The following is a 23,349-nucleotide window of genomic DNA, read 5'->3' on the forward strand; positions in this document are numbered from 1 at the left end:
TTTTCCCTTCTCTCTACTTAAGAGCTTCCAATTTCAAAATGCCATTACCTTCACATTTAACACTTTGTCTAAGGCATTTACGTGTATTTGTGATATCATGGTTACAAAGTCAGGTCTATATTTCACCTTATTTAAAATATTTATTTTTATTAACAAGTAGATAAAATAACTAAGAAAAAATTGTGATGAAATATATTACAATTATGATAAGAACTTGTTGAAAAGTGTAATACCTCCTTGATATACGAGAAATATTTGGCGTAACCAAATAATCACATTTATTCTAATAATATCATAATAATATCAGAGACGAGTAACATGTACATATGGTTTTACGAGATAATAATATAATTAAAAACAACTTCAACCACTGTGTTTGTAAATTTTCAATCATCAAAATTCGGTAGAACCTCTCTTTCCCTTTCATCCTCAAAATTAAAAAAGTAATCAATCACAGAATTACATAGTCCTTCTAACACACTGTTAACTCGATTCAAGCTATTTCAGACACCTGTCCTACATTAAACACAAATAAATTTTTTAAAAACGAAACAGAACATTTACTTCTATGTATTAGAACTACAAGAGGAAATTCACGGACCATTCTAAATTTGCTTAAAAAAATATTTTAAAGGATTTTTTAAGCAAACGGATATATAAAAAAAATCAGTAAAGGTATGAAAATATGAAATGTCAACAAATTGTCAAATCATTCACGATATAGTTTACGTAAAAGCTTGTAATTTTCCGCATAATAGGACATCAGTCTTTGGTATTCATTTCATACACATGATATAAATGGAGCCTCCACATGAGCTAATATCATCATTGTTGGCAGCCAATGAAAATTTCAATGCCTATTTAAACTTAACTAGTTTCTTTGGTAAATTTTTATTCTATCGTTAAGAACTACGACAAAAGCGACTCGAATACAGTCAGGCAAAACGATTCCGAGCAGAATGCCGTAGGTTTCAATAAAGACTGCAATTCAACAATGACAAAAGAATCAAAGAGTTTTTGATTTCTGGATATATATTAAATATCAAACTGGTTGTATGCTAATTCTTTTAGTATTTAACCCGATTTGACTTAGAAAGGGAAACTACCAGTTGTATACGAAAATGTGTTTATGATAAATATTTTACGAGACAATTTGACGTCATCCGACATGGATTTTAAAACTGCACAATTCAGTTCGAAAACTTTCTAAAATCCCAAAATAATTGAAGATGAGAATAGTGCGAATTATTAGCGAAGAAAACCTTTACGGATGAAATTTTTGAGGAAAATACACATAAGAAACATTGAATTTTCATGTGGATGAGAACTGTAGAAAAAAAGGAAATAATTTCTACCACGTAATGAAATGACTCTTAACCAGTACTGGTAAAAGTTAATTCTAAAGAAGGTAAAAATTTTGCGATCAAAATGACATTTTGTGGGACGGCTTCGAAATGGGCAAAGATTGGCTTAGTGTTCCAGTACATCGGATTGGCATTATTTTTGTCAGGATTTGGTACTATAGGATGGATGATAACCCAAACTGTTCAGAATAACAAAGATATCACAGTGGGACTGTTCAAAATGATCGATTGTTCTTCGGGAAGTTGTTCAACATCGGACATATCATCACAATATCAAAACAGTCAGTATATATTTATTTTCATTTTTATTTTATCTACTAACCAAAACAAAAACAAAAAACAAAAAAACAAAAACAAACAACCAACAAACAAACAAAACAATATCGCCCGAGAGCAAAATTCTTACTGAACCAATGTGCAATTACACATAATTTATGCCTTTACAAATATGAGATTGAAAAAAATAACATGGTCATAAACTTATTTTTAATAAAAGCTTAAATTCAATGCATGACAGGAACATTTTCAATATTTTCCAAATGTGTGCTAACTTTACATACGATTTCTTCATTGATAACAATAAGGTTAAAGTTCGTAATCTACAACTTTAGTCTGTCTTCCTTCAATTATCCGTGTAAAGATGAATTATAGCAAGGTATGCCTGTTAATGGGTTTATTTAACCTTAATCAATACAGGTGATAATAGATCTTGTCAAATAAACAAGATTTGCGTGCTGTTGCAAGCAATGAGAAATTGAGATTACACTTCTATAGTATTCCAAGCTTTTAATAATCAGAAAATTTATATGCCATGTATCATATGAACATATGACACAGGAATATGGTAAATATAATGCATAAAATCTCCCTTCATTCATGATATCAAACACCTGATATATGAAAGCGAGCATAAAATAAACGTAATACTTTTTGAGTATTCGTTTAACTTAAAGAAAAAACAACGATCTGTAGCATCTATAAATGAAATGAAAACGGTGTATGTTAGAAACCATAAAAATGTTGCATTTATAAGTGAAATTTAGTCATTGGTACCATACCGACAACTTTTGACAGAATGGTTATACATGTACATGAATATAAAGTAAAACTGAATGTTTAGTTTTTTTGTAAGCGGCTTTTAAAGTGTCTACATGAACGGTATGTTTTTCTTTTTATCGAGTACCTTTGCAGATCTGCTTGCGCAGTAGCATTACGATGGGTGTTTTGAAAAAAATATATATTAATATGCTTACTGGTGCTTACAGGAATGAAAATGATGGTTTTATTGGGAATAAAATGAAGATGATCTTACTGAATGTCTTTTTTGGTATTTTACAGGTGGTAGGGACCCCACCCTCGGATTGATGATCGTGGTAATGATTGCTGCGGTTCCTATCACCGTTCTGTACAGTATTTACGTTGCCACGGACGCTGCTAGATCAAAATGTTTAGCATTAACCATTATTTGTATGTCATTCGCTGCAGGTAAATTCTATTTACCATGATCCCTCCCCCCCAAAAAAAGTAGTTTAGTCATACAGAATCATCGAAAAATTGAGAATATATGCAATGTCATTATTTCACCACCAATCATGAAGTCTTGAGGATACTTTTTGCTTTTCACAATTGTTCGATTTTCGAAAGTTTAACAGGTATAAGGTAAATTTCTAAACAAATGTTCTGTTTTGTAGCTATATTTGCTGTGATCGGAATGATTGTGTATGCGGTACTTTTACCGACCGATTTTTATACATCCTACTCCTTGGGTCTGGTCACGCTAGCTGCTGGCCTCTTTGCTACGGCTGCATGTTTACTTATACCAGACATACGTAATAACATTTACAAGACTACTAAACGTCGAGTTACACCACCACCACCTTCACCAAGTTTACCACCCATAGAAAGTCCCCCTCCCAAATACAGGTACAGGGAACGCACGCCCGAGTACTTTAGCCCGAGTCCCCCTCCGAAGAAAAGAGGGTATTGGGAGTATAAAGAATATGAGACCCCACGTCCAAAGGAACGTCGAACTCCACGCGAAGTTGTGCGAGTGCATTTACGTTCCACGACTCCGCTGTCCGTAGGCAACCTATCCACAACGTCCACTCCACGTCGCTATGGAACACCACCATCGGTCCAAAGATACGACTACAAAGCCAGATAAACGAACTAGTTTACAACTTTAGTTGAAGCTATTTCGTCTAAATCACTAGCGATAGATTGGAAGTGTTTGGTTTTTGCGACATTGGTCATGAACGTGCCAAAATTCAAAGATTTCAGACGTCAGAATATATGACACTTCATAAAGTGCATTGAAATTGAAAAACCACCAAATACTTCATTGTAGTAAAGTTCAGCAACAGTTCAGACATGTTTTGAAAGATTTGATGGGAAAAGATTTTTGAGAGAAAAAAATCTTCGATGTTTGGTTCTGACAACCATTTCCGATCAATTATACCCTCAAAGACAGAACGAGTCTTTCATTAAATCATGCAGATTCTTTCACTGAAATACAGACACCGAAATATATATTGACTTGCCTCGCCTTCACAAAAGCTACATACTTTTATTTCATTTTCTGTGGGGTAAATAAAACTGAATACGACCAAAACCATTAAATAGAACTTCCGCTTGGAAATAACCTTAAGAACTCGATGAGGCCACTTTTATACACAGTTTTTTACCCCCTTTAACTGTAGGAAAAAATATTAGGAAAACAAAGAAAAAAATTATTTAGCAGTTTACGAAAGTGTTTTCGAGAATCTTGAATTTAAAAAAAAAACGTTCTAAATCAATTTAAGAAGTTCATTAGTTAATATAGCTTTTGTCCCCACAATAATATAAATAAATGTTCTTGATTGATCTCTTCAAATTTCAAGCACATATTTTTTCTTCATTCTTATATATCTAAAAGTCCGTGTTTTGTAGTTTTTCATAAATTGTGAATAAAACTGCTTCTCCATAAAATCCTTGACTATCTGAATAATCTACGAGTAATTACAACTTCGATTTGAATGTACATGTATTGCCTATTATTTATTTTATTATTATTTGTAAATCCATTGTTAAATCTTGTTAAATAAATCATTGTTATCACAATGAATGTGTTTTTATTAAAGGTCTTAAATGAAAGCCATGAAAAGAACCAGGCCATTGACTGCGTACTAAAGTCGTTGTCATCAGTCTTGTTTTCAAAAGAAATTGTTCTCCATTAGTTGAGTCTCAGTATCAAATTGAATATTTAAGACAAGCTGATCAGATTTATCTTTAACGTAGAGATTAATAATCTCTACACCCCCCCCCCCCTTCCTTTACGCCTTGTTTGCTCGTTCCAAATTTTAAAATACAAATTCTTGAGTGTTTATATTTGACTTTAACGACAATTTTCACATTTATTATAATTTCTTTTCCTCTAATATCGTTTATCGTGACAAACTTGGGTAAAACTACACAAATATAAAATCACACCAGAAGTCTCTGTCGAGATGAAGCTCTACTGGTTTTTACTTGTGACAAATAGAGAAAGCTAGAACTTGAAACTATGACAACAGCAATAAATAGATTAAATAATGATCCTTGGTTTAGTCTTTTACTGCAATCGGACTAAAACAGTCGAGTAGCCTTTTAAAAGGAATTTCACAGAAAAGAATACCATGTCAATATTATTCAAAAATCAAAAAATAATAAATAGAATTACGAATCTTAGTGTAGTCTATTTGCGAAAAAAAAGGTTTATTGAAATCAGACCAAACTGGAGCTTGTAGGAAGAGTAGTGTTTTGAAAGAATTTCAGAGAATACAAAATTAAAAAATATCACTCTAAATTGAGCTAAATTATGCAGTTTAATTTATATATATATATATATATATATATATATATATATATATATATATATATATATATATATATATATATATATATATATATATATATATATATATACCAAAGACCCTTGATGTTAAAAATTTATAAAGTGCAATAAAGTACATATGGAAGATTTAATGATGACCAACTTTAGTCATGATCACAAACGCATGAAACTAATTCAGTGTTACTTACTAAGTGAACTAAATTTCTGATAACCGAATTTCTTTTAAAATATTCATTTTTAAAATCATTTCGTCGATTATATTTTCGGAATTTAAAAAAAGGAAATGTCTTATATTCAGCATTTATCTGATGCGATCAGCATATATTAAGGGCATTTACATTAACAAGCATAAAACCCAGGAAATGGACTAAATAGTTACCGAATTCTTTTGGCTATATTTCGTGTATCTGTTTATATGCAAAATAAATCGATACATGTCCGATATAATAAGATTTAAGTTATATACAAAGTTTCAATAAATCTATCGTCTGGATATTTTTAGGGAATATCTAACAAGAGGCCCAAGGGCCTTAACGGTCACCTAAGTATAAAACAACAATCCATAGAGGATCCATGAAATATAAATTGAAAGCTAAAAAAAAAAAACCCAGGTTATACAATATAAATTAATTTTTTATCCAATCAAATGACGTGTTACAACCAAAATTAAATTATATTAAAATGACTTATCATGGTTTGTTGTGATTGAAAAGATTTTTAAATGATCTTTCCTATAAATTCCTAACTAAAAAACGTTGATCATCTGTTGTGCCCCCTCCCTACCCCAGGGGTCAAGATATGAACAAATTTGAATTAACATTACCCAAAGATGTTTGCATATGAATAAGACAAATCATGGCTTTGCTATTCTTTTGTTAAAGATTTTTCATATGTATTCATGTGTAAATCTTTGATCATCCATTGTGGCCAACTCCATCCCCAGAGTCATGATTTGAACAAACTTGAATCTATACTATCTGAGGATGCTTCCATGTGAATATAACCAATCATGGTTTTGCTGTTTTCGAGAAAAGAATTTTTTCAAGATTTTTCCTACATATTCCAATGTAAAATTTTCATTGTCCATTGTGGCCCTACCCTACCCTATCATTTTCTGCTGATGTCCTGAATATTTGTCAAAATCGAAATAAATCAAAACTACGAATCATTACTATAGGAATTAATAAAAAATGGTACAAAAATACTCCTATGGGAATATCTCCAACTTTTGTGCTTGTGCAAAATAAAATTTCGTGGTTTCAGTTTGTTTTGTGGTTGTTGTTTTCCAGTTATAGAATTCTAATGCATAAATCGAGTAGATGAAAGACTGAATTTCAACTTTAAATTCAATGATTCTGATAAAATACCAGGTACACCCGAAGCAAATCCAATGAGAAAAGAGTAACGAGTTACCCCGTATGACCCTTGTGACCGAGTTTTTTGTGTACTTTTTAAAAGAATCAGTCACTTATAATGCGAATTTCCCCCTTCATCCCAAAGCAATAGATCTTTCGTGTCATTCTAAAGTCTATTCTTCAAAAAAATAAAAATAGATATTTGTAAATAATGATAATAAATATATAAATAGTAAATAAATAAATAATCAAATTTTAAAAAATTCTTTTACAATAGAAAAAAAAAATATTGATGGATAAAACATAATTATTTAGGATTTTGTCTATCTTCTTCAATCAGTCAAGAGGCAAAAGTATAGACTTTAAGAAAATGATTTGTGCAACCTAAATTGCGCTTAAGATATGACATAGCGTACAAATATCTGACTGTTAACATATTAACAGTCGGGAAAACATTGAACTGTGATTTCTGTTGTGATAGGAAAGGATGAGTTTACTTATGACAAAATACTTAAGCCCTAATTTTTTTCCTTACCAACACTGACAAATTGTGAGAAATCTTTAGAATCACACAACTCGCCATTTTCTTTATTATTGGGAATAGAAACTGAGAACAAATATTCCTTGTGTGAAAAATTAAATATTACTCTTTTGAATTCTTTACTCCAAAAATAAACAAATATTTCTCTTTCAGTAGAGTATTTAAACGTGTTGTCATCGTAAATGAGGTCCTTTTGGATGTCTAAAGAACCCATACAATTCATCAGTGAATATGGCTTTTCAAAATACTAGTAATCGATAGTTAAAAAGAACAACTCATAATTTTCTGCGAGTGTGTGATTTGAGAACAAGAGATGAAATCCATTTGACAAGTTTTTTGATTAACAACTCGATCTAAGCTTTGGTCTTTTTTCATTTTTCTTCTTTGGAGAGAGAGAGAGAGTTAGAGATTGTGAGGATCGCGGACAACACGTCAACGTTACATGCCAATCGTATCTATTCAACCATTACCATCATTGCAAAATAAATCATCTTTTATTGTGATGACGGAAAAGGGCTAATCTTGTTGTATTATAAACTAGTAAAAGCAATTAAAATTAGAAATAATATATTTATTATATTTGAGCATACATGCATTGACATGAATACCCACTGAGTGTTTTTATTTGAATAAAACATACTGACAGCACTCAAAAAAGAAAGTGAATTAGATGAATTAGAAACCTAATAAATCGCATGATGTGCCATGATGTAAAAACACATAAAGAAAGAACATGTGGCATTTATTAATTTTATTTCATTTACTATATGACATTTCTGGCAACCAGTTTTGCTTATCTAAAGCCTTTCTGCGTACAGAAGATAGATAAATAGTCATTTGCTTCTAAATCGAACGAAATTTTAAACAAATACAAAAGAGCTGCGTTTATATATAAGATTTTACTGCTCTTTTTTCTTGATTTGATGTAATTGCACATAAAGAAGAGACAACACGACGAATAATTTCACAAATTTTTAAGAAAATGTCCTAGTACATGTTTAATCACCTGTTCCGCTAATTTAAGACCCTTAAGAATATGATTAATGTATGCATACTCTAAAGTGGATTTAAAATATAAATACACCACATTATTACTACTTAACGTTCCACAATAAGGCTTCATTAGAGTTACAACGCATGAAATAATTCGAATTTATTACCAAAATGCAATAGTTTAACATATTTCGCTTCAGTTATGTTAATGGTTTTAAATTACACAAAGATTAAACTGAGGTATCCCAATGCTAGTATTCTTGCATAGAAATTTACATTTTAGTGAATTTTATGGCGAACTAGTTTTAAAAAATAAATTGCTAAATTAGTCAATTTGGTTTGAACGTTAATGTAATAGGTAGTTTAAAAGTTCTGTGTTTAGAAAATTCTGAAGAGTCACCTGTCTTGTCCAAAATATGAATTGCGGAATTTTGTTATTTCTTTATAGAATTCTACTGATATTTGATCTTTTTAAACAAAACTTTCTTTCAAAATATACCTTTCTTTTTGTTTTTGTTTTTTTTTTTAGCAAAATTTATGTACAAATAACTCCCATTGTTCAATGTAAAATTTAATTAGCATAATTATTTATTTCCAAATAGAATACTACTATTCTTTAAAAATTATTTTGTATAAAAATAATAGTTTGGAAGTTGGATTTAATCGCATTGCTATTATTTCATAAAATATAATTTGGTTCTATTGTACATTCCCTTTGTTAACATCAGTATTGTGTACAGGTTTCAGAAGAAACAACTGCAGCATGATGCCAAATAGAAAAAAAACATTTTAAAATAAATCAGCAATGATTCGTGCAATGATTCTTTTAATGAAACAAATCTCTTAACAAATTCATTTATACTAGTAATGCTTCGAAAAGTGTGTCAATTAAGGTCCATCAATAAGAGTGATTTGTCATATTGTAATTTTTCAATTTACCGGGTGGTAGTAAATACAAAAATTACAACTAGTTGTCATATTGTAAATTTTGTATTTATTACCACCCGGTAAATTAAAAAATTACAATATGACAGATTTATAACTCTTACTAGGATAGATGATTTTTATTTCTTTATAAAATTGACAGGTAAAATGGCCCTCTCTGTCAAATTTTGCCTCACAAAGAATGCTGAAATGTGTGCAACTACAAATTAGATTTCTTTTCAAAAAGCAAATTTTATGAGTGAAGAGAGGAACCTTAACACGTACATGAATGCAACTTTTCCATTGATATTTAAGTTGTCACATTCCCTTATTATGAATAACATAGGAGGACCTTTTCCTCTGGTGCTTTATGCACGTACTTTATCTATGTAACAAGTTTGAACTCCTATCCTTACTTCTAAAAAAATATAAACTGCTGTGAAGGAGAAACTTCAGATATATTGTACTACAACATATTAAAGAAATGGTGAAAATCAAATGTGGATTCTAAAAAATTCAAGAAAACTTTTGAAAAATTTAAAATCTCAAAACTTTTCAAACATCAATAGCATCAAATCATGTGACTTTATACAACCATTCCTCACCATGAATTAAGGAGCAGGCTTTTTATGCATCATTTACAACTACTTCCTTAATAAAAATGGAACTCGTAAATTTTCATATCTTGTGATTGGTCATCTACAAAATTTCTTTGTTAAAATCTTTCTGATTCTACATACCGGCACAAGTACTCTGAAGTTGATATTAAAAAGTGGCTTGAGTTCCTCACTAACAATATCTATGTAGTCTTTGGAGACCAAATCTTCCAAAACTATGTTGGAATTCAGATGGACACTAATTGTGCTCCTTTATTAGCCAACCTGTTTTTATATTCCTATTCCTAAGAAGCAGAATTTAATCAAAAACTTCTACATGAGAAAAAGAAAACTCTTACGCTTTCAACTCAACATTTAATTAGATTGATGACATTATATCAATTAACAATAGTTACATGTCATGTACTTTCATTCATATGTTGACTTGATATATCCTTGTGAAATCTAAACAAAAGACAGCACAGAGTCTGCCACATCTGTTTCATTATTGGATGTTTTACTGACTACAGATGATAATGACCAACTAATAACTAAAATGTATAACAAACGGGATGACTTCAGCTTTTCAATCGTCAACTTCCAATATTTATGCAGTAATATTCCAGCATCCCCTGAATATGATGTTTATGTCTCCCAAATGATTCAGGATGCATACACAGGAGCATGCTCTGAGTACAATCAATTTTTAAACTGAGGCTGGCAATTTAGTTGATGTTACAAGGATTTTAACAACCATATTTAAAATCAGCTTTTTGCAAATTCTACCATTGTTATAATGACCTTGTTTGTAAATGGAACTTATCATCCGGTCATATTTTGTCTGACATCTTTCATAACATTGTTAGGTCACTGCTTTTAAACCAAGTTTGACTACGGAGTACTCTACCAGTCAACAGGGGATGCTTACTCCTCCTAGGCACCAAATCCCACCTCTGGTGTTTCCAGGGGTCCATGATTTTTGCCCTGTTGATGATTCATTTTATTCACTCTATTTATGCGATTGATCACCGTTCATTATCTTTGCCTTTTACAATTAAATTTATTAAATGATTTGGAATTTTGATGCTCTATAGCTATGATTGGTCCAGACTCTCTTTCCTATGGTGTACTTCAGAGTGAGATCACCTCAAAGTGAATTTCCAAGATGTTTATTTGGATTTTCCCTCTTGACCAACCATAGACTTGCTTACATTTTTACTGATCAATAAAATTGAGTGTTTAAAAGCATGTGTCATTGTTTACATAATGGCAGATGCCAGGGCAGTATCAAAGAGACTAAACACTTTCATTAGTAAATTGTTGAGTATTTACATGCATTGTTTCTTATATTGTTTTCCACTTTCTTAAACACTTGTTAAACTGTTGAAATATAATCATGATATGTTGCTACACAACATATTTTAGTATTAGTGTTTATATTTGTTAGAGATAAAAACTACAGTGTGGAAAATGTTTGAAAAATCTGGATATTTAATGAAATGGTTATTGACTTTTAAATTTGGTCTACTCATGACTATACCATAATAGGGACCTGATCAGGTATTGGTTAACTTCAACCTTTAGCATCTGTCAACCAACACCTGAATAGGTCCATATTGTCACAAGTAGACCTCATCAAAAGTCAACTAGAACTGTCCAAAATGGACAAATACTCCCTGTTGGGTTTTTTTTTCAGAAAAGGTGCTAAATCACTAAACATATTTTATGGATCTAACTAAAGATGTGTTCACAATTTCTTTGAAAATTTAATTGCTCATTATATTTTTTTAATGAATGATGAACTAAGGTGCAGCCTAATAAAACATCAATACTGGTACTAATAATTATATTGTTTTTATTAGATTGAAAAATAAATTGCAACTATCTGTCATCTTTGTGAGACATTATAACACTGCAATTTGTTTGTTGAAAACAAAAATAAATATATAATATTTTACAACATCAAATTAATCTTGAAAACTTTCATGCTCACAAGGACAGGGGTCCTGAGTCAACATGTTGCTGTTGGACCCCTGACAAATTTCATTTGATATCTTGCTGGCTGACTGCAGTGATGTCTTTTGGAGAAATTACAAATCTTGATTGTTTTTCTTATCTCTCAACCATTTAAATTAAGCCTTTTGGTGATAAACAATGCATAACACGTGCACTTTAGGTGTCACTGATTCCTTTTTTGTTTATATTATCTGTCTACTTCAATTTGATTGGTGCTTCTCATTTAGAGAAGCAAGCCCAAAGATATCAAATGAAATTTGTCTGGGGTCCAACGGCAACATGTTGACGCAGGACCCCTGATGTTATGAGGAAAGATAACTTTATACCAAATTCATTTTAAAAATAAAAGGCTGGTCACCCAGTAACTATGTATTTTAATTTGACAGACTATATATTTCAATTAAGAGAGTTAGAGAACAGATATCTTTAATTCTTTTGCCCAATTCCCCTGAGATATAGATATCACCTGCTAGATCAGATATGCTCTAACAGCTTCCCGCATTGAACTTATTTATTATTCTTTAACTGGATGTATGTCCACTCATTACTCCCACAGGACAAATGAATTTACATTATCTGCTGTGTAATGCACTTTGAGTCTGTAGTACAAAAGAAAATGCATGTCATTTGTCATTTCATTGTAAACAAAGGTTTTATTTTTTAATGAGACCCAATCTAGTTGGAAATTTTGAAAATGGACTGGCAAATATTTTGGAATTTTAGATATATATTTTTTTGTATCACGCTTTCAAAAATTTGATTAAAATTTCGTTACCTTACCTTGATTGTAGTGGAATGGGGGCAATTTTAAAATATGGACCATTTATTGTGGTTTTACACACAATCATATGCTAAAACTTACCTAATAAACAATGGAATTGACAAATTAAAATAAAAATAAATGGTGATTTTTTTTTCCACACATATAATGCAATATCCATTCCTCATTTAAAATAAAGTGCCCCGCCACAGCATGATACGCCCATCAAATATTGTTCAATTATCATAAACAGTGTAGGGTGCAAAAAAATCATGTCAACCTTAATTCAAAGACTTCCATGATTTTTCATTCCTTATAATATCTGATGTTTATATATACATTTCCTGTAGTGCAGGCACTAATTATAATAAATTTCTCAACTGTTTGTGTTAGACCTTGACAAATGCCCATCTGCAGCCCCCTCCCTCCCCTTTCTTTCAAATTTATTTGATATTTTCAAAAAATTAAATAAAATTTTCATATTAAACAATATCAAAATAGTCTTAACAATTTAATCTATACCAAATTAATTTTGAAAATAAAAAGGTTGGCCATCAAATGACATATGCTATAAACTGACAAGCAGTTTTTCTGTCTAATTCCCAAAGGATACAGATAAGAGCTGCTTGATCAGAGATGCTCTAACAGAAATGATTGAGACAGCTAGCCTTCCTATACATTGAACTCATTAATTATAATCTTTAACTGGATGCATGTCCATTCATTACTCCCAAGGGATGAATGGATCTGCACTGTCTGCTTTAATAGTCTGTATTGTAATAAAAATGCATATTTATGTCATTCCGTTGAAAACAGAGATTTTTTTTTAACTTGATACAAAGATTTATAAAAAGAAACAAAAACTTGTGTAAACTTCATGCAATTTTTTTAATAAGGTTACTGCATGACTCTTAGATTTGTAGGAACTATCTACCATAAATCATTTTTTTTTAAAAATACTTGATGATTTCTTTGAGATTTAATGTCAGACTGGTTTTAAGCTGCAGTTCATATTGACAGACAACCTGACATGCTGATTCCAATATCCCCCCCCCCCCCCCCCCCCCGGGTATATTATACAATATCAAATTAGTTTATTATACAATATCAAGTTAGTTTTAATTACTCTTCACCAAATTCATTTTAAAAGTTAAAAGGCTAGCCAACTAACTAGATTCATTTAATCCAACGCTGATTCCTTTGCCCAATTACCAGGAGATATAGATAACACCTGCTTGATCAGAGATGCTCTACCAGTTAGTTTCTCACACTACACTCATTAATTTCTCTCTAATTTGACATGCAATTTTCTGTTATCAAAATTCTCATTGACCAGTGCTTGATGATTACACCCAGGGGAGAGTTGGAATTTCTCTTATAACATTACATTTGTTATAGATTGCTGTAAAGTATATAATGAAAAAAATTATTTTCTTGATTTAACATTTTTTTAATAAGGATACTGCAACATTCTTACATTTTTGAGGATTGTGTAATTTAATAGTTTAAAGACACAGTTTTAAAAAAAAAAAAATCATTAAATGAAAGGTCACAGTGACCTTGAAATAGGTTGCGACACACCTTCTACCTAAGATGCATAAATTGGCCAAGTTTGATGATTCTAAGTCTAATAGTTTTCTAGCTATGAGCCAGACAGGATTTTTCCATATTTGGCCATAGCATCTTAATTAAAGGTCAGAGTGACCTACTTTTAATGTGCGACACACCTTCTACCCAAGACGTATCAGCTGACAAAGTTTGATAGTTCTAGGCCTAATAGTATTAAAGTTATGAGCTGGACACGAAAAAGCTAACAGACGAACGGACGGACATGAAGGCTATAACATAATACGTCCCGTCTTAAGACGGGCGTATAAAAATGAAAAGGAAAATGGGAGTAGCCTTTATTGTAGTGAAAAAGGGGGCATATCAAAACACAAAAGTAGGACTTAAAATTATATCTAGTAAGATACTTTATAAGTCGCAGAGGTTTACATAATATCAATGATTGTTGTATTGTATATGTTTCTTAAAATTAAATACTCCTTACATTGTGTAATTTACATTATGAATTTTCTCTCCATTCTTCATTTTATTTAACATAAAATGTTGTTTTACGTGAAAAAGAAGGGGGAGGGGGCAATAAAATTACAAAGTTTATTAATATGTAGGAAAGACCGAAACTAAAATATTTCTTTTTGGCTGCATTTAAATGACTCGTAGAATTTTTTTTAAAAGTCAGTCTACTGCATGCATATTCAAGTTATCAACAAAACTGCAAAATAAACATTTTCAAGGAGAAAGACTACATTTAATTACCTTTGGTTGCAGTAGTTTTTCAAATTCAAAAATTAAAATATAATAAGAATGAAACTTATAATTTACTTAGAAATTGAGAATATCTCAAAAATATATTATGTTACAAAGTATCAACTCCTTACTCTGCAATTCTAAAGCAAAATGTTCTGACCACTTCACCACTTAGTATGACTGTAAATATCGTTACATGTACATGTACCTCTATGCCTGACCTTTTAAAAGTCGATTCAAACAAAAACCAGACATTAAAACAGCAGTATAGAACATTTGGGCTGCAATGATAATTCAAATTCTTTTCTATTTTTTTCATTTAAGAACATAAGCAACATACATGTACCTTACCTACTGATAATTTTTCACAATATTCTTATTAATTTAAAATGAAAGTATCATTAGATGTTTGCAGACAAAAAAAATCAGCATGCATTACCAGGTGTTTTGAATAGATATCAAATGATGAAAACTCTTGTATTATTCAAAGAAAAATATACAAAAATTACTAAACAAATATTTTACATGTTTTTTCATCCAAATTTGTTTTAGAAGAAGTGTACAGCAGCATACTAGATATAGACATTAAAAGAGTAGCACACTGGTCCTTCAAGTATTGGAACTCTTCAACTCCAGGGAAAAAGACAATAATGTTCAAAAACTATGTTGCGTATGTCCTTAATTTTTTTTATTAACATGTAAGTGCATATGTCTATCGGAAAATAGCTTTTGAAAAACTTTTCCATGATCATAATTCATACCTCAACTGAAATATCTCTTTCCACACTGTATCTAGTTCGCAGGTACTTTCTCCTATAAAATAAAATTACATTATTTGAAGTTTGATAAATAGATAATTTACATAAATACTAAAGACATTAAATATATATTTTGTTTACATTAAAACTAAAATGTCTTGTTCATAAATATATTTCATGTCAGTGTGAGAGTAGCTTCTATAACTCTAGAAATGAAAAAAAAACCATATCAGTTCTTACAAAACAATAATTTTTGGTCTTTTAAGAATGTTTACCTGCAAATTATGTCTTGAAATTATATGACTTTTTGAAATTTTGTATACCATTACTATGAATATTTCAAATTATGCAAATTTAAGTATAAACTACTTATCATATTGAGTTACAACTACATTAAGCATTGGAGCATATCCCATTAAAACTTTTTATTGTTATTGTTTTTTATTGTTTGTTTTTCTCTTGCTTGGTCCAATGTTTTAAAATTTTGACAAATGCAAAACCACAAGAAAAAATCATTTCAGTCTGACTGTAAATTCAGCTTAACTGCTTTGTGTGAGATATGCATAAACAAAAATTGCTCTTTGACCCAAGAAATAGAACAAAGATAATGAGGATCTGTTCACTGATAGAATTGATTCTGTGTGATTTTTCCTATGATGTGACAAAAGTGAAAATATTAGCCTCTGAGCTACAGAATTTGTTGGGAAATTCAATAGAAAACTCCTGTAATGTACACTGGGTAGGTAAAATCTTATGAAATACATCGCTTTTCTTATGAAAATGCAACCCACAAAATGTTAACAGGATTTGCAACATCACTGTCTTGGCATTATGTCAAGTGTAGAATTTAAAGTTCATTATTAATTAATATTGGTTCCTGACATTACATACATGCATATGGAAGACTATAGAAGAACTTATTAGCCAACAACCAACATATTTTTGAGAAATAAGATATTTAAGAGAGAATAATTGCTTTATCATATACAGGTTGTTTTCAATAAATGTTTATTTAGAGACACATCCTCACAATATCAAATGTCCTGTGTCCAATTCTACTCACTGCAACAGCAAGGGGTGGACTTAGGAGATAGGACCCCTGACATTGTTTCAAGGGATTGCAAGTGCAGTAATGTAGCAACTAAACAAGACTATCTTCATTAAACAAGGACTATCATGTTTCCCATTTCTACTTAAATAGATTTCTGCTTTTGTAATTACAGGGAATTCATTATGTATTCAGATGGCAATTTGACACACTTGATTTTCTCCAACAATCCCATTCATTGTAAAATGTGTATATGTTTCCTGGCACTGTCAGCTTAGTTTTAAGAATAATGTCGGTATGATAATACAACTACCAGCAAAGATACTGAAGAGATGCTACTTCTGTGTGACCATGAAAGTTTATGCCAGTAAATGTCAAATGGGCAAGTGTTTAGTTTAAACACTATTTTTTTTTTGGTAGTGTCAGATTAACAAAGCTGGCTGCACAGTATGTAGTTTCCTTAAGAGTTTCAACATCTAACATATTGCAGCATACGCTTTTTTTTTTTTTTTTTTTTTACATATGAGACGATTTATAGAAGTAATACTTGATTCAAACAATCATCGATTTCATGACATAGTTACTGCCTACTTGTCTTATAATTAATTACACATACAAATTGTTACTAAATCAAAAATATGCTGTTTCGTGGATAGTGAAACTAGTAACGGGTTCCGTTAAAGATCTATCTGTCTATCAAAATGCATATTGCTTTGACAAAATAGCAAAGGTTGAAATAAATTGATAGAGGAAATTCGGTAATTTCATTAAAAACAACTTGGCGAATGAATATTGATTAAATGAGTTGCATAATCATTTCTCGCATTGTTAATCGAAAACATGGAATCTATAAATCACCACCTTTTACTTGAGATGCCAAAGCATCTCGCTATGCAGTTTCCCATCCTATATCACAGTCAGAAATTGCGTCAATCGACCTGTCATCTTCTCATGATTACTTGGCTTTGCAGACATAAACTTCCGCCTTCGTAGTATCAATTTGCATCGTGATCCCGATTAGAATCTTTACAAAGGTTCGCTAGTGCCCATGATACATGTTTGATTCACTGTTTCTCCATTATAAAGTAATGGACCAAACACGAATTATTCAATTATTCTGCAAGTGGTCTTATACTAATAGTATACGATAAGTACAGCATACCCCTATGTCCTAAGAAGACTTTGTGTAAAGATTTATCCATTACAAACTAGAACTGTCCAGAGTGGACAAATACCATCTGCTGTTTTTTTTCTTCTTCTTTTTTTTAAAAAGAAAAGCCGAGATATTAAAAAAAAATAAGATAAAACTATTATATTAAATAATATACAATAACAAATTGATTTTGATTAATTTATACCAAATTAGTTTTGAAAACAAAAAGGCTGGCCATCAAGAACTATATATTTTAATTTGATTGCTGCTATCAATTGCAATTAAGAGACCAGATATTTAATTCTTCCTCCTAATTCCAAAGTTATACTTTGTTTGGATACCTGCAGTGCTTGATCAGAGATGCTCCTAAAAAAATGATTAAGACAGCCTTCTTACAATGAACTCTTTAAGTAATCTTTAACCATGTTAACTGGACAGAAGTAATCTGGCTCTTATCGTTACTTCCAAGAGACAATGGATTTACACTATCTGTCGTGTAATGCACTCTTAAATCTGCTTTTTCATAGTATGTAGTATATATATGTCATTTTTGAGAAAAACCAAGATTTTTTTTATTCGTTATAAAGCAATATGTGTATTCCTATCTATAAACAAATTATCTAGTTTATTCCTTTTTTATGTCTTTCTCTTATCAATCATGCAACTCTTTCTCTCTTGTGTGTATGTATATAGAGGATATTCAATGTTTTGTAGATGAATATGGAATTTATTTCACGAGTGGGACAGGATTTTTTGATATTTTCACGAGTGCGAAGCACGAGTGAAAATATAAAAAAATCCTGTCTCACGAGTGAAATAAATTCCATATTCATCTACAAAACATTGAATTTTCTGTTTATTACATTTTCTTTGATTTTCCCTTTGCCTCTGTCTTTTCTTAACACAGTGTCATAGGCATGACGTCATAGTTGAGCGGTTGAAACGTCATAGCTTAGAAGTTGTGTGATTGAAAACATTAAATAGCATGGATTTTAGCAACATTTTTGGGAAGAAATTTACAGTTTTAGCTCTATCAAGATGCTTAGTCACGATCTCTATCTTATGACAGGCCAGAAATTATTTTTACTTACTTTGATATCCTTTCACACTGTGAGAGAATATCATTTTTGGTATCCTTTCACACTGTGAGAGAATATCACTTTTATTCAATTAATAAATCACAGTATTTCACTGTTGAAAATGTAATAAATTGTATTACATGTATATGACTATATATATAAATGTTAATTTACAATGTACTTTCTCTTTGCCCCATGAGGGCCCTTAATTGGTAAATAAACAAACTGAATTGAATTGAATATCTTGATGCAACAGTTACTGCATTACTCGTACGGCTTTTCAACACTTTATACAACCATTCCCAACGATAAATTAAAGTCCAGGCTGTTCGTTATCTCCATATTTCATCTCACATTTTTAGGGATTACCTTCGTTCTTTTTATGCCCCGGGATCGAAAGATCCCGGGGATATATTGTTTTTGTCCTGTCTGTCTGTTTGTCCGTTTGTCTGTCTGTCTGTTGTCAACTTTAACCTTGCCCATTACTTTTGATTGGTTGGAGCTATGACTTTCATATTTCACATGTGTATTCCTTGTGACAAGACCTTTCTTTGGGTACCATCATATTTGACCTTTTGACCTTGACCTTGGAGTTTGACCCACTTTTGCAAAATTTTATGAGACTTTAACCTCGGCCATAACTTCTGAACAGTTGGTGCTTGGTGTTTCAAACTTCACATGTATATTCTTTGTGACAAGGCCTTCTTTTGGATACCAACCACTATGACCCTTTGACCTTGACCTTGGAGTTTGACCTACTTTTGAAAAACTTTAACCTTAGCCATAACTTTTGAACGATTGGAGCTAGGGCTTTCATACTTCACATATGTAATCCTTGTGACAAGACCTTCCTTTGGATACCAACCATTTTGACCTTTTGACCTTGACCTAGGAGTTTGACCTACTTTTGAAAAACTTTTACCTTGGTCATAACTTTTGAATGGTTGATGCTAGGGATTTCATACTTCACTTATGTAATGCTTGTGACATAACCTTCCTTTGGATACCAACCACTTTGACCCTTTGACCTTGACATAGGAGTTTGACTTACTTTTGAAAAACTTTAACCTTGGCCATAACGTTTGAATGGTTGGTGCTAAGGCTTTCATACTTCACATATGTTATCCTTGTGACAAGACCTTCCTTTGGATACCAACCACTTTGACCTTGACATTTTACTTACTTTTAAAAAACTTTAACCTTCGCCCTAACTTTTGAACAGTTGCAGCTAGGTCTTTCAAATTTCACAGGTATATTCCTCGAAACAAGACCTTTCTTTGGGTACCAACATTTTTTTTATCTTTTGGTCTGGATTTTGACTTGCATTTGAGAAACTTTAACCTTCGCCATAAGCTGCCATACGGGGGCATCAGTGTTTCACAAACACATCTTGTTTATGGTTATTTTTCTAAAGAAGTTTTAATGACCTGGTTTTGAGCTGCAATTCACATTTCTCTACAGATGCACCAAGTGACAAAGTTTCCTGATTTCTAGATTTCAAGTCTACATGAGTCCAAAAACGGGTTTACACATATTTGGCCAATACTTTAATAAAAGGTAACAGTGACCTCAAGGTAGGATGCAACTCACCTTCTACCAAAGATGCATTTACTAACCTAGGTTGTTGATTCTAGGCCAAATAATTTTCCATTTATGAGTTGGACAGGGTTTTATCATATTTGGCCATGTTACAGCAACACACCTTCTTCCCATGATACACCAGCTGACAGGGTTTGATGATTCTACATGTAAGACTTATTGTGTTTAAGGACATAAATTATGCTACAAACAAACTTTCTTCAAAAATCATGGACATACAACTAAAGCCATGTTTAAATATGTAAAATGAATAAGTTTAGCTAGCCACACATTTTTTTTTCATAGTTTTTATTCAAAATTTCAAAATAATGTCCTTAGAAGGGATAAAAATTTAAAAGCGTGACAGCAAGAAAGATAGAATTTTAAACTTAAAAGAAAATTATCAATTTCTTTTTTATTTTAGAAATTTGATATTTGGATCATTTGGAACCGTATTAGGTCCAAAAATATTTATCAATCCAGGCATAATTTTTTTTTGTTTATATCATCTGCTTATCAAATATTTAAAAAAAAATAGAATATGCCCCTAGGACATGAATGCCCTGCCGAGGGTATATTAGTAATGCAATGTGAAAATTTGTATTAGTGTATGAAGTTTGATTAGAATATCTTGAATAGTTTCATTAAAATTGAAATTGAAATCTTAAAAAATGGATATAGATGATAAATTCTCACCGATACAGATGATAAATTCTCACCAAATTATGTACAAGTGCATAAGCTTACATAAAAATATCTTAAATGGTTTCTTTAAAACCAAGCAAAATGCAAATTTAAGAAAAGTGAGGTCAAAGTCCCAGGAAAGTTCAAGGTCAGATGTTTTTGATGCAGTTGAATAGCTCTCACTAAAACATATCAGCATATGAAGTTTGATAAAAAAATATCTTGAACGGTTTTTTGTTTGTTTGTATGTTGTTTAACGTCCCACTCGAGAATTTTTCACTCATATGGAGACGCCACCACTTGCCGGTGGAGAGCTGCAAATTTTGTCCTATACTCGGCACTTACGGCCATTGAGCAGTGAGGGATCTTTTTCGTGCCAGCACCTACTGCGACACGGGACCTCGGTTTATAGGGTCTCATCCGAAGGACCGGTCTCCACGTCCCACAGTGGGAATCGAACCCGCGACGTAAGGATCAACTCCTTACTCCGCGACTCTAGAGCAGACGCTCTAACCACTGCGCCACGCGGGCAACTCTTGAACGGTTTATTTAAAACTGAGCTAAACACTAATTTAAGAAAAGTGTGGTCAAGGTAAAAGGAAAGGTTAAAAAATGTTGATGCAGTTGAAAATCTTACATCAGTATGCATAAGCATATGAAGTTTCATAAAATATCATTAATGGTTTTTTTAAACTGAGCTAAACACTAATTAAAGAAAAGTGAGGTCAAGATCAAAGGAAAGGTCAAGGTCAAAAAATGTTGATGCAGTTGAATAGATTACTTCAGTATGTATCAGCATATGAAGTTCGATAACACTATCTTGAATGTTTCTTTAAACTTGAAAAATTTAAAAAGTGAGGTCAAGGTCAAAGGAAAGGTCACGGTCAAAAAAGTGTTGATGCAGTGGGATAGCTCTCATCAATATGTACAGCATGAAACTGTGCCATGAACTGAGCATGATGAAAGGACAGACGAAAGAACAGAAGGACAGAAGACGGACATGACAAACTCTATGTACGAGGGGTGATCAAAAAGTTCGCGAACTATCTCTGTATTTACAAAACCACAATTCAGATCAGAATGAAATATGGCACATATAGTCATACACATATACTATAAATAACAGATGTTAAATAATGTTTTGCTCCGTGTTTGTGACGTCACAATGTGAAAATGACGTCAATATGTAGGTCACTTGTGACAAAAAATGGTTGACTCAGTCGTACTCGAGCAACGAACGGCTGTAAAGTTTAACGTATATCTTGGAAATTCTTTTGCAATAGAAGATGATAATTTGTACAAGGTTTATGAAGATAAAATACTTACCAGACGTTCAATCATTAATTGGATGGATTGTTTTAGTGAAGGCAGGGAGATGGTTAAAAATGATGTTTGTTATGTTGCCCAGCGAAAGCAAGCCGGGGAAAAGATGTGTCCTTAGCTGAGCAATTGTTATGAAACATCGTCAAGTTACAATTAGAAAAATGGTTGAATATCTTAACAATACTATAATCATTAAATTCCTAAAATATCGTTAACTTTAGACTTTAAACATATGAGATATGATAAAAAGAATGTGCCCATACTTCATCCACATTGGATAAACGACGCTCCCGAGACAGAGAACTTGGGTTGTGATGGGTCACCATACTAATTGTGGGAAGGGATATCCTTATCCACCCATCCTATTGCCGAGGTTTGGCCATTTATGACAAATGGACTGTTCTTGTTATAAAAAATAACTTGCATGGTAAGAAATATAAGACTCAGAAAAATCCTTTAGCTTCTTTGAACAGACTGCTACGGAGCATGTCTTGTGACTGCCTGGATCACGTGATTCGCGCATGGGCAGAACAATTGCAGATGTGCATTAAAATCGGAGAGGAATACTTTAAAAAATAATAAACAATGAAACCTCATTTTATGTCTTTTAAGGAAGTTATTCAATTAGTTCGCGAACTTTTTGATCACCCCTCGTATGCCTAGGCCATATTCATGGTGGGACATAAAACTGACCAAGTCCATAGAAATGAAAAATGAAGAAAATTTGTCCAATCATGATGAAAAATACCAGGTCTTCAAATGGTGAATAAGAAGTGTACAAATTTTCAGAAAATGCAGTAGTCTCTAGGAACATGTCTGAACAAAATCATGTCTACAGACATTCTGATTCAAGTATACCCCAGCCAACTTTGTTTACGGGGGTATAAATATAGTCTGGGCACAATTCCTGGACAGACAAGTTGATTCCTATATATCCTGCATCCAACACCACCACCACCACCATGACTTTGTTTGCAGGGGTTTAATTACCATCCA

General features: G+C 31.8%; 2 protein-coding genes across 2 annotated transcripts in view; one reads left to right on the forward strand and one right to left on the reverse strand.

Annotated features, from left to right (window-relative positions):
• The window catches only part of LOC133184248 (AP-1 complex-associated regulatory protein-like), a 29,611-nt gene extending 12,091 nt beyond the window's left edge, over positions 1-17,520 (reverse strand). Inside the window, exons 1-2 of the mRNA XM_061319222.1 lie at positions 17,398-17,520; positions 15,492-15,543 (exon numbers count right to left, since the gene is read on the reverse strand). Coding sequence (XP_061175206.1) covers positions 15,492-15,543; positions 17,398-17,441 — 96 coding nt within the window. The 5' untranslated portion in view covers positions 17,442-17,520. The remainder of the gene's footprint in view (positions 1-15,491; positions 15,544-17,397) is intronic.
• LOC133184633 (uncharacterized) lies at positions 1,377-3,614 on the forward strand. Its single transcript, XM_061319715.1, has 3 exons — positions 1,377-1,645; positions 2,703-2,849; positions 3,056-3,614. The coding sequence occupies exons 1-3, from the start codon at positions 1,429-1,431 to the stop codon at positions 3,526-3,528; spliced, it is 837 nt and encodes a 278-aa protein (XP_061175699.1). The 5' UTR covers positions 1,377-1,428; the 3' UTR covers positions 3,529-3,614.
• Positions 17,521-23,349: the final 5,829 nt, after the last annotated feature.

Source organism: Saccostrea echinata, unplaced genomic scaffold, assembly GCF_033153115.1.
Source record: "Saccostrea echinata isolate AGI-Se365-2 ecotype Australia unplaced genomic scaffold, CSIRO_AGI_Sech_v1 ptg000010l, whole genome shotgun sequence".
In the NCBI taxonomy this organism is placed as follows: Eukaryota; Metazoa; Mollusca; class Bivalvia; order Ostreida; family Ostreidae; genus Saccostrea; species Saccostrea echinata.

Excerpts from the sequence above, each read along its gene's own strand:
- LOC133184633 (XM_061319715.1), top strand. The coding sequence starts at position 1,429 with ATGACATTTTGTGGGACGGCTTCGAAATGGGCAAAGATTGGCTTAGTG. Across the intron at positions 1,646-2,702 it reads ATCATCACAATATCAAAACA|GTGGTAGGGACCCCACCCTC; the intron begins GTCAGTATATAT and ends GGTATTTTACAG. Across the intron at positions 2,850-3,055 it reads TTGTATGTCATTCGCTGCAG|CTATATTTGCTGTGATCGGA; the intron begins GTAAATTCTATT and ends TCTGTTTTGTAG.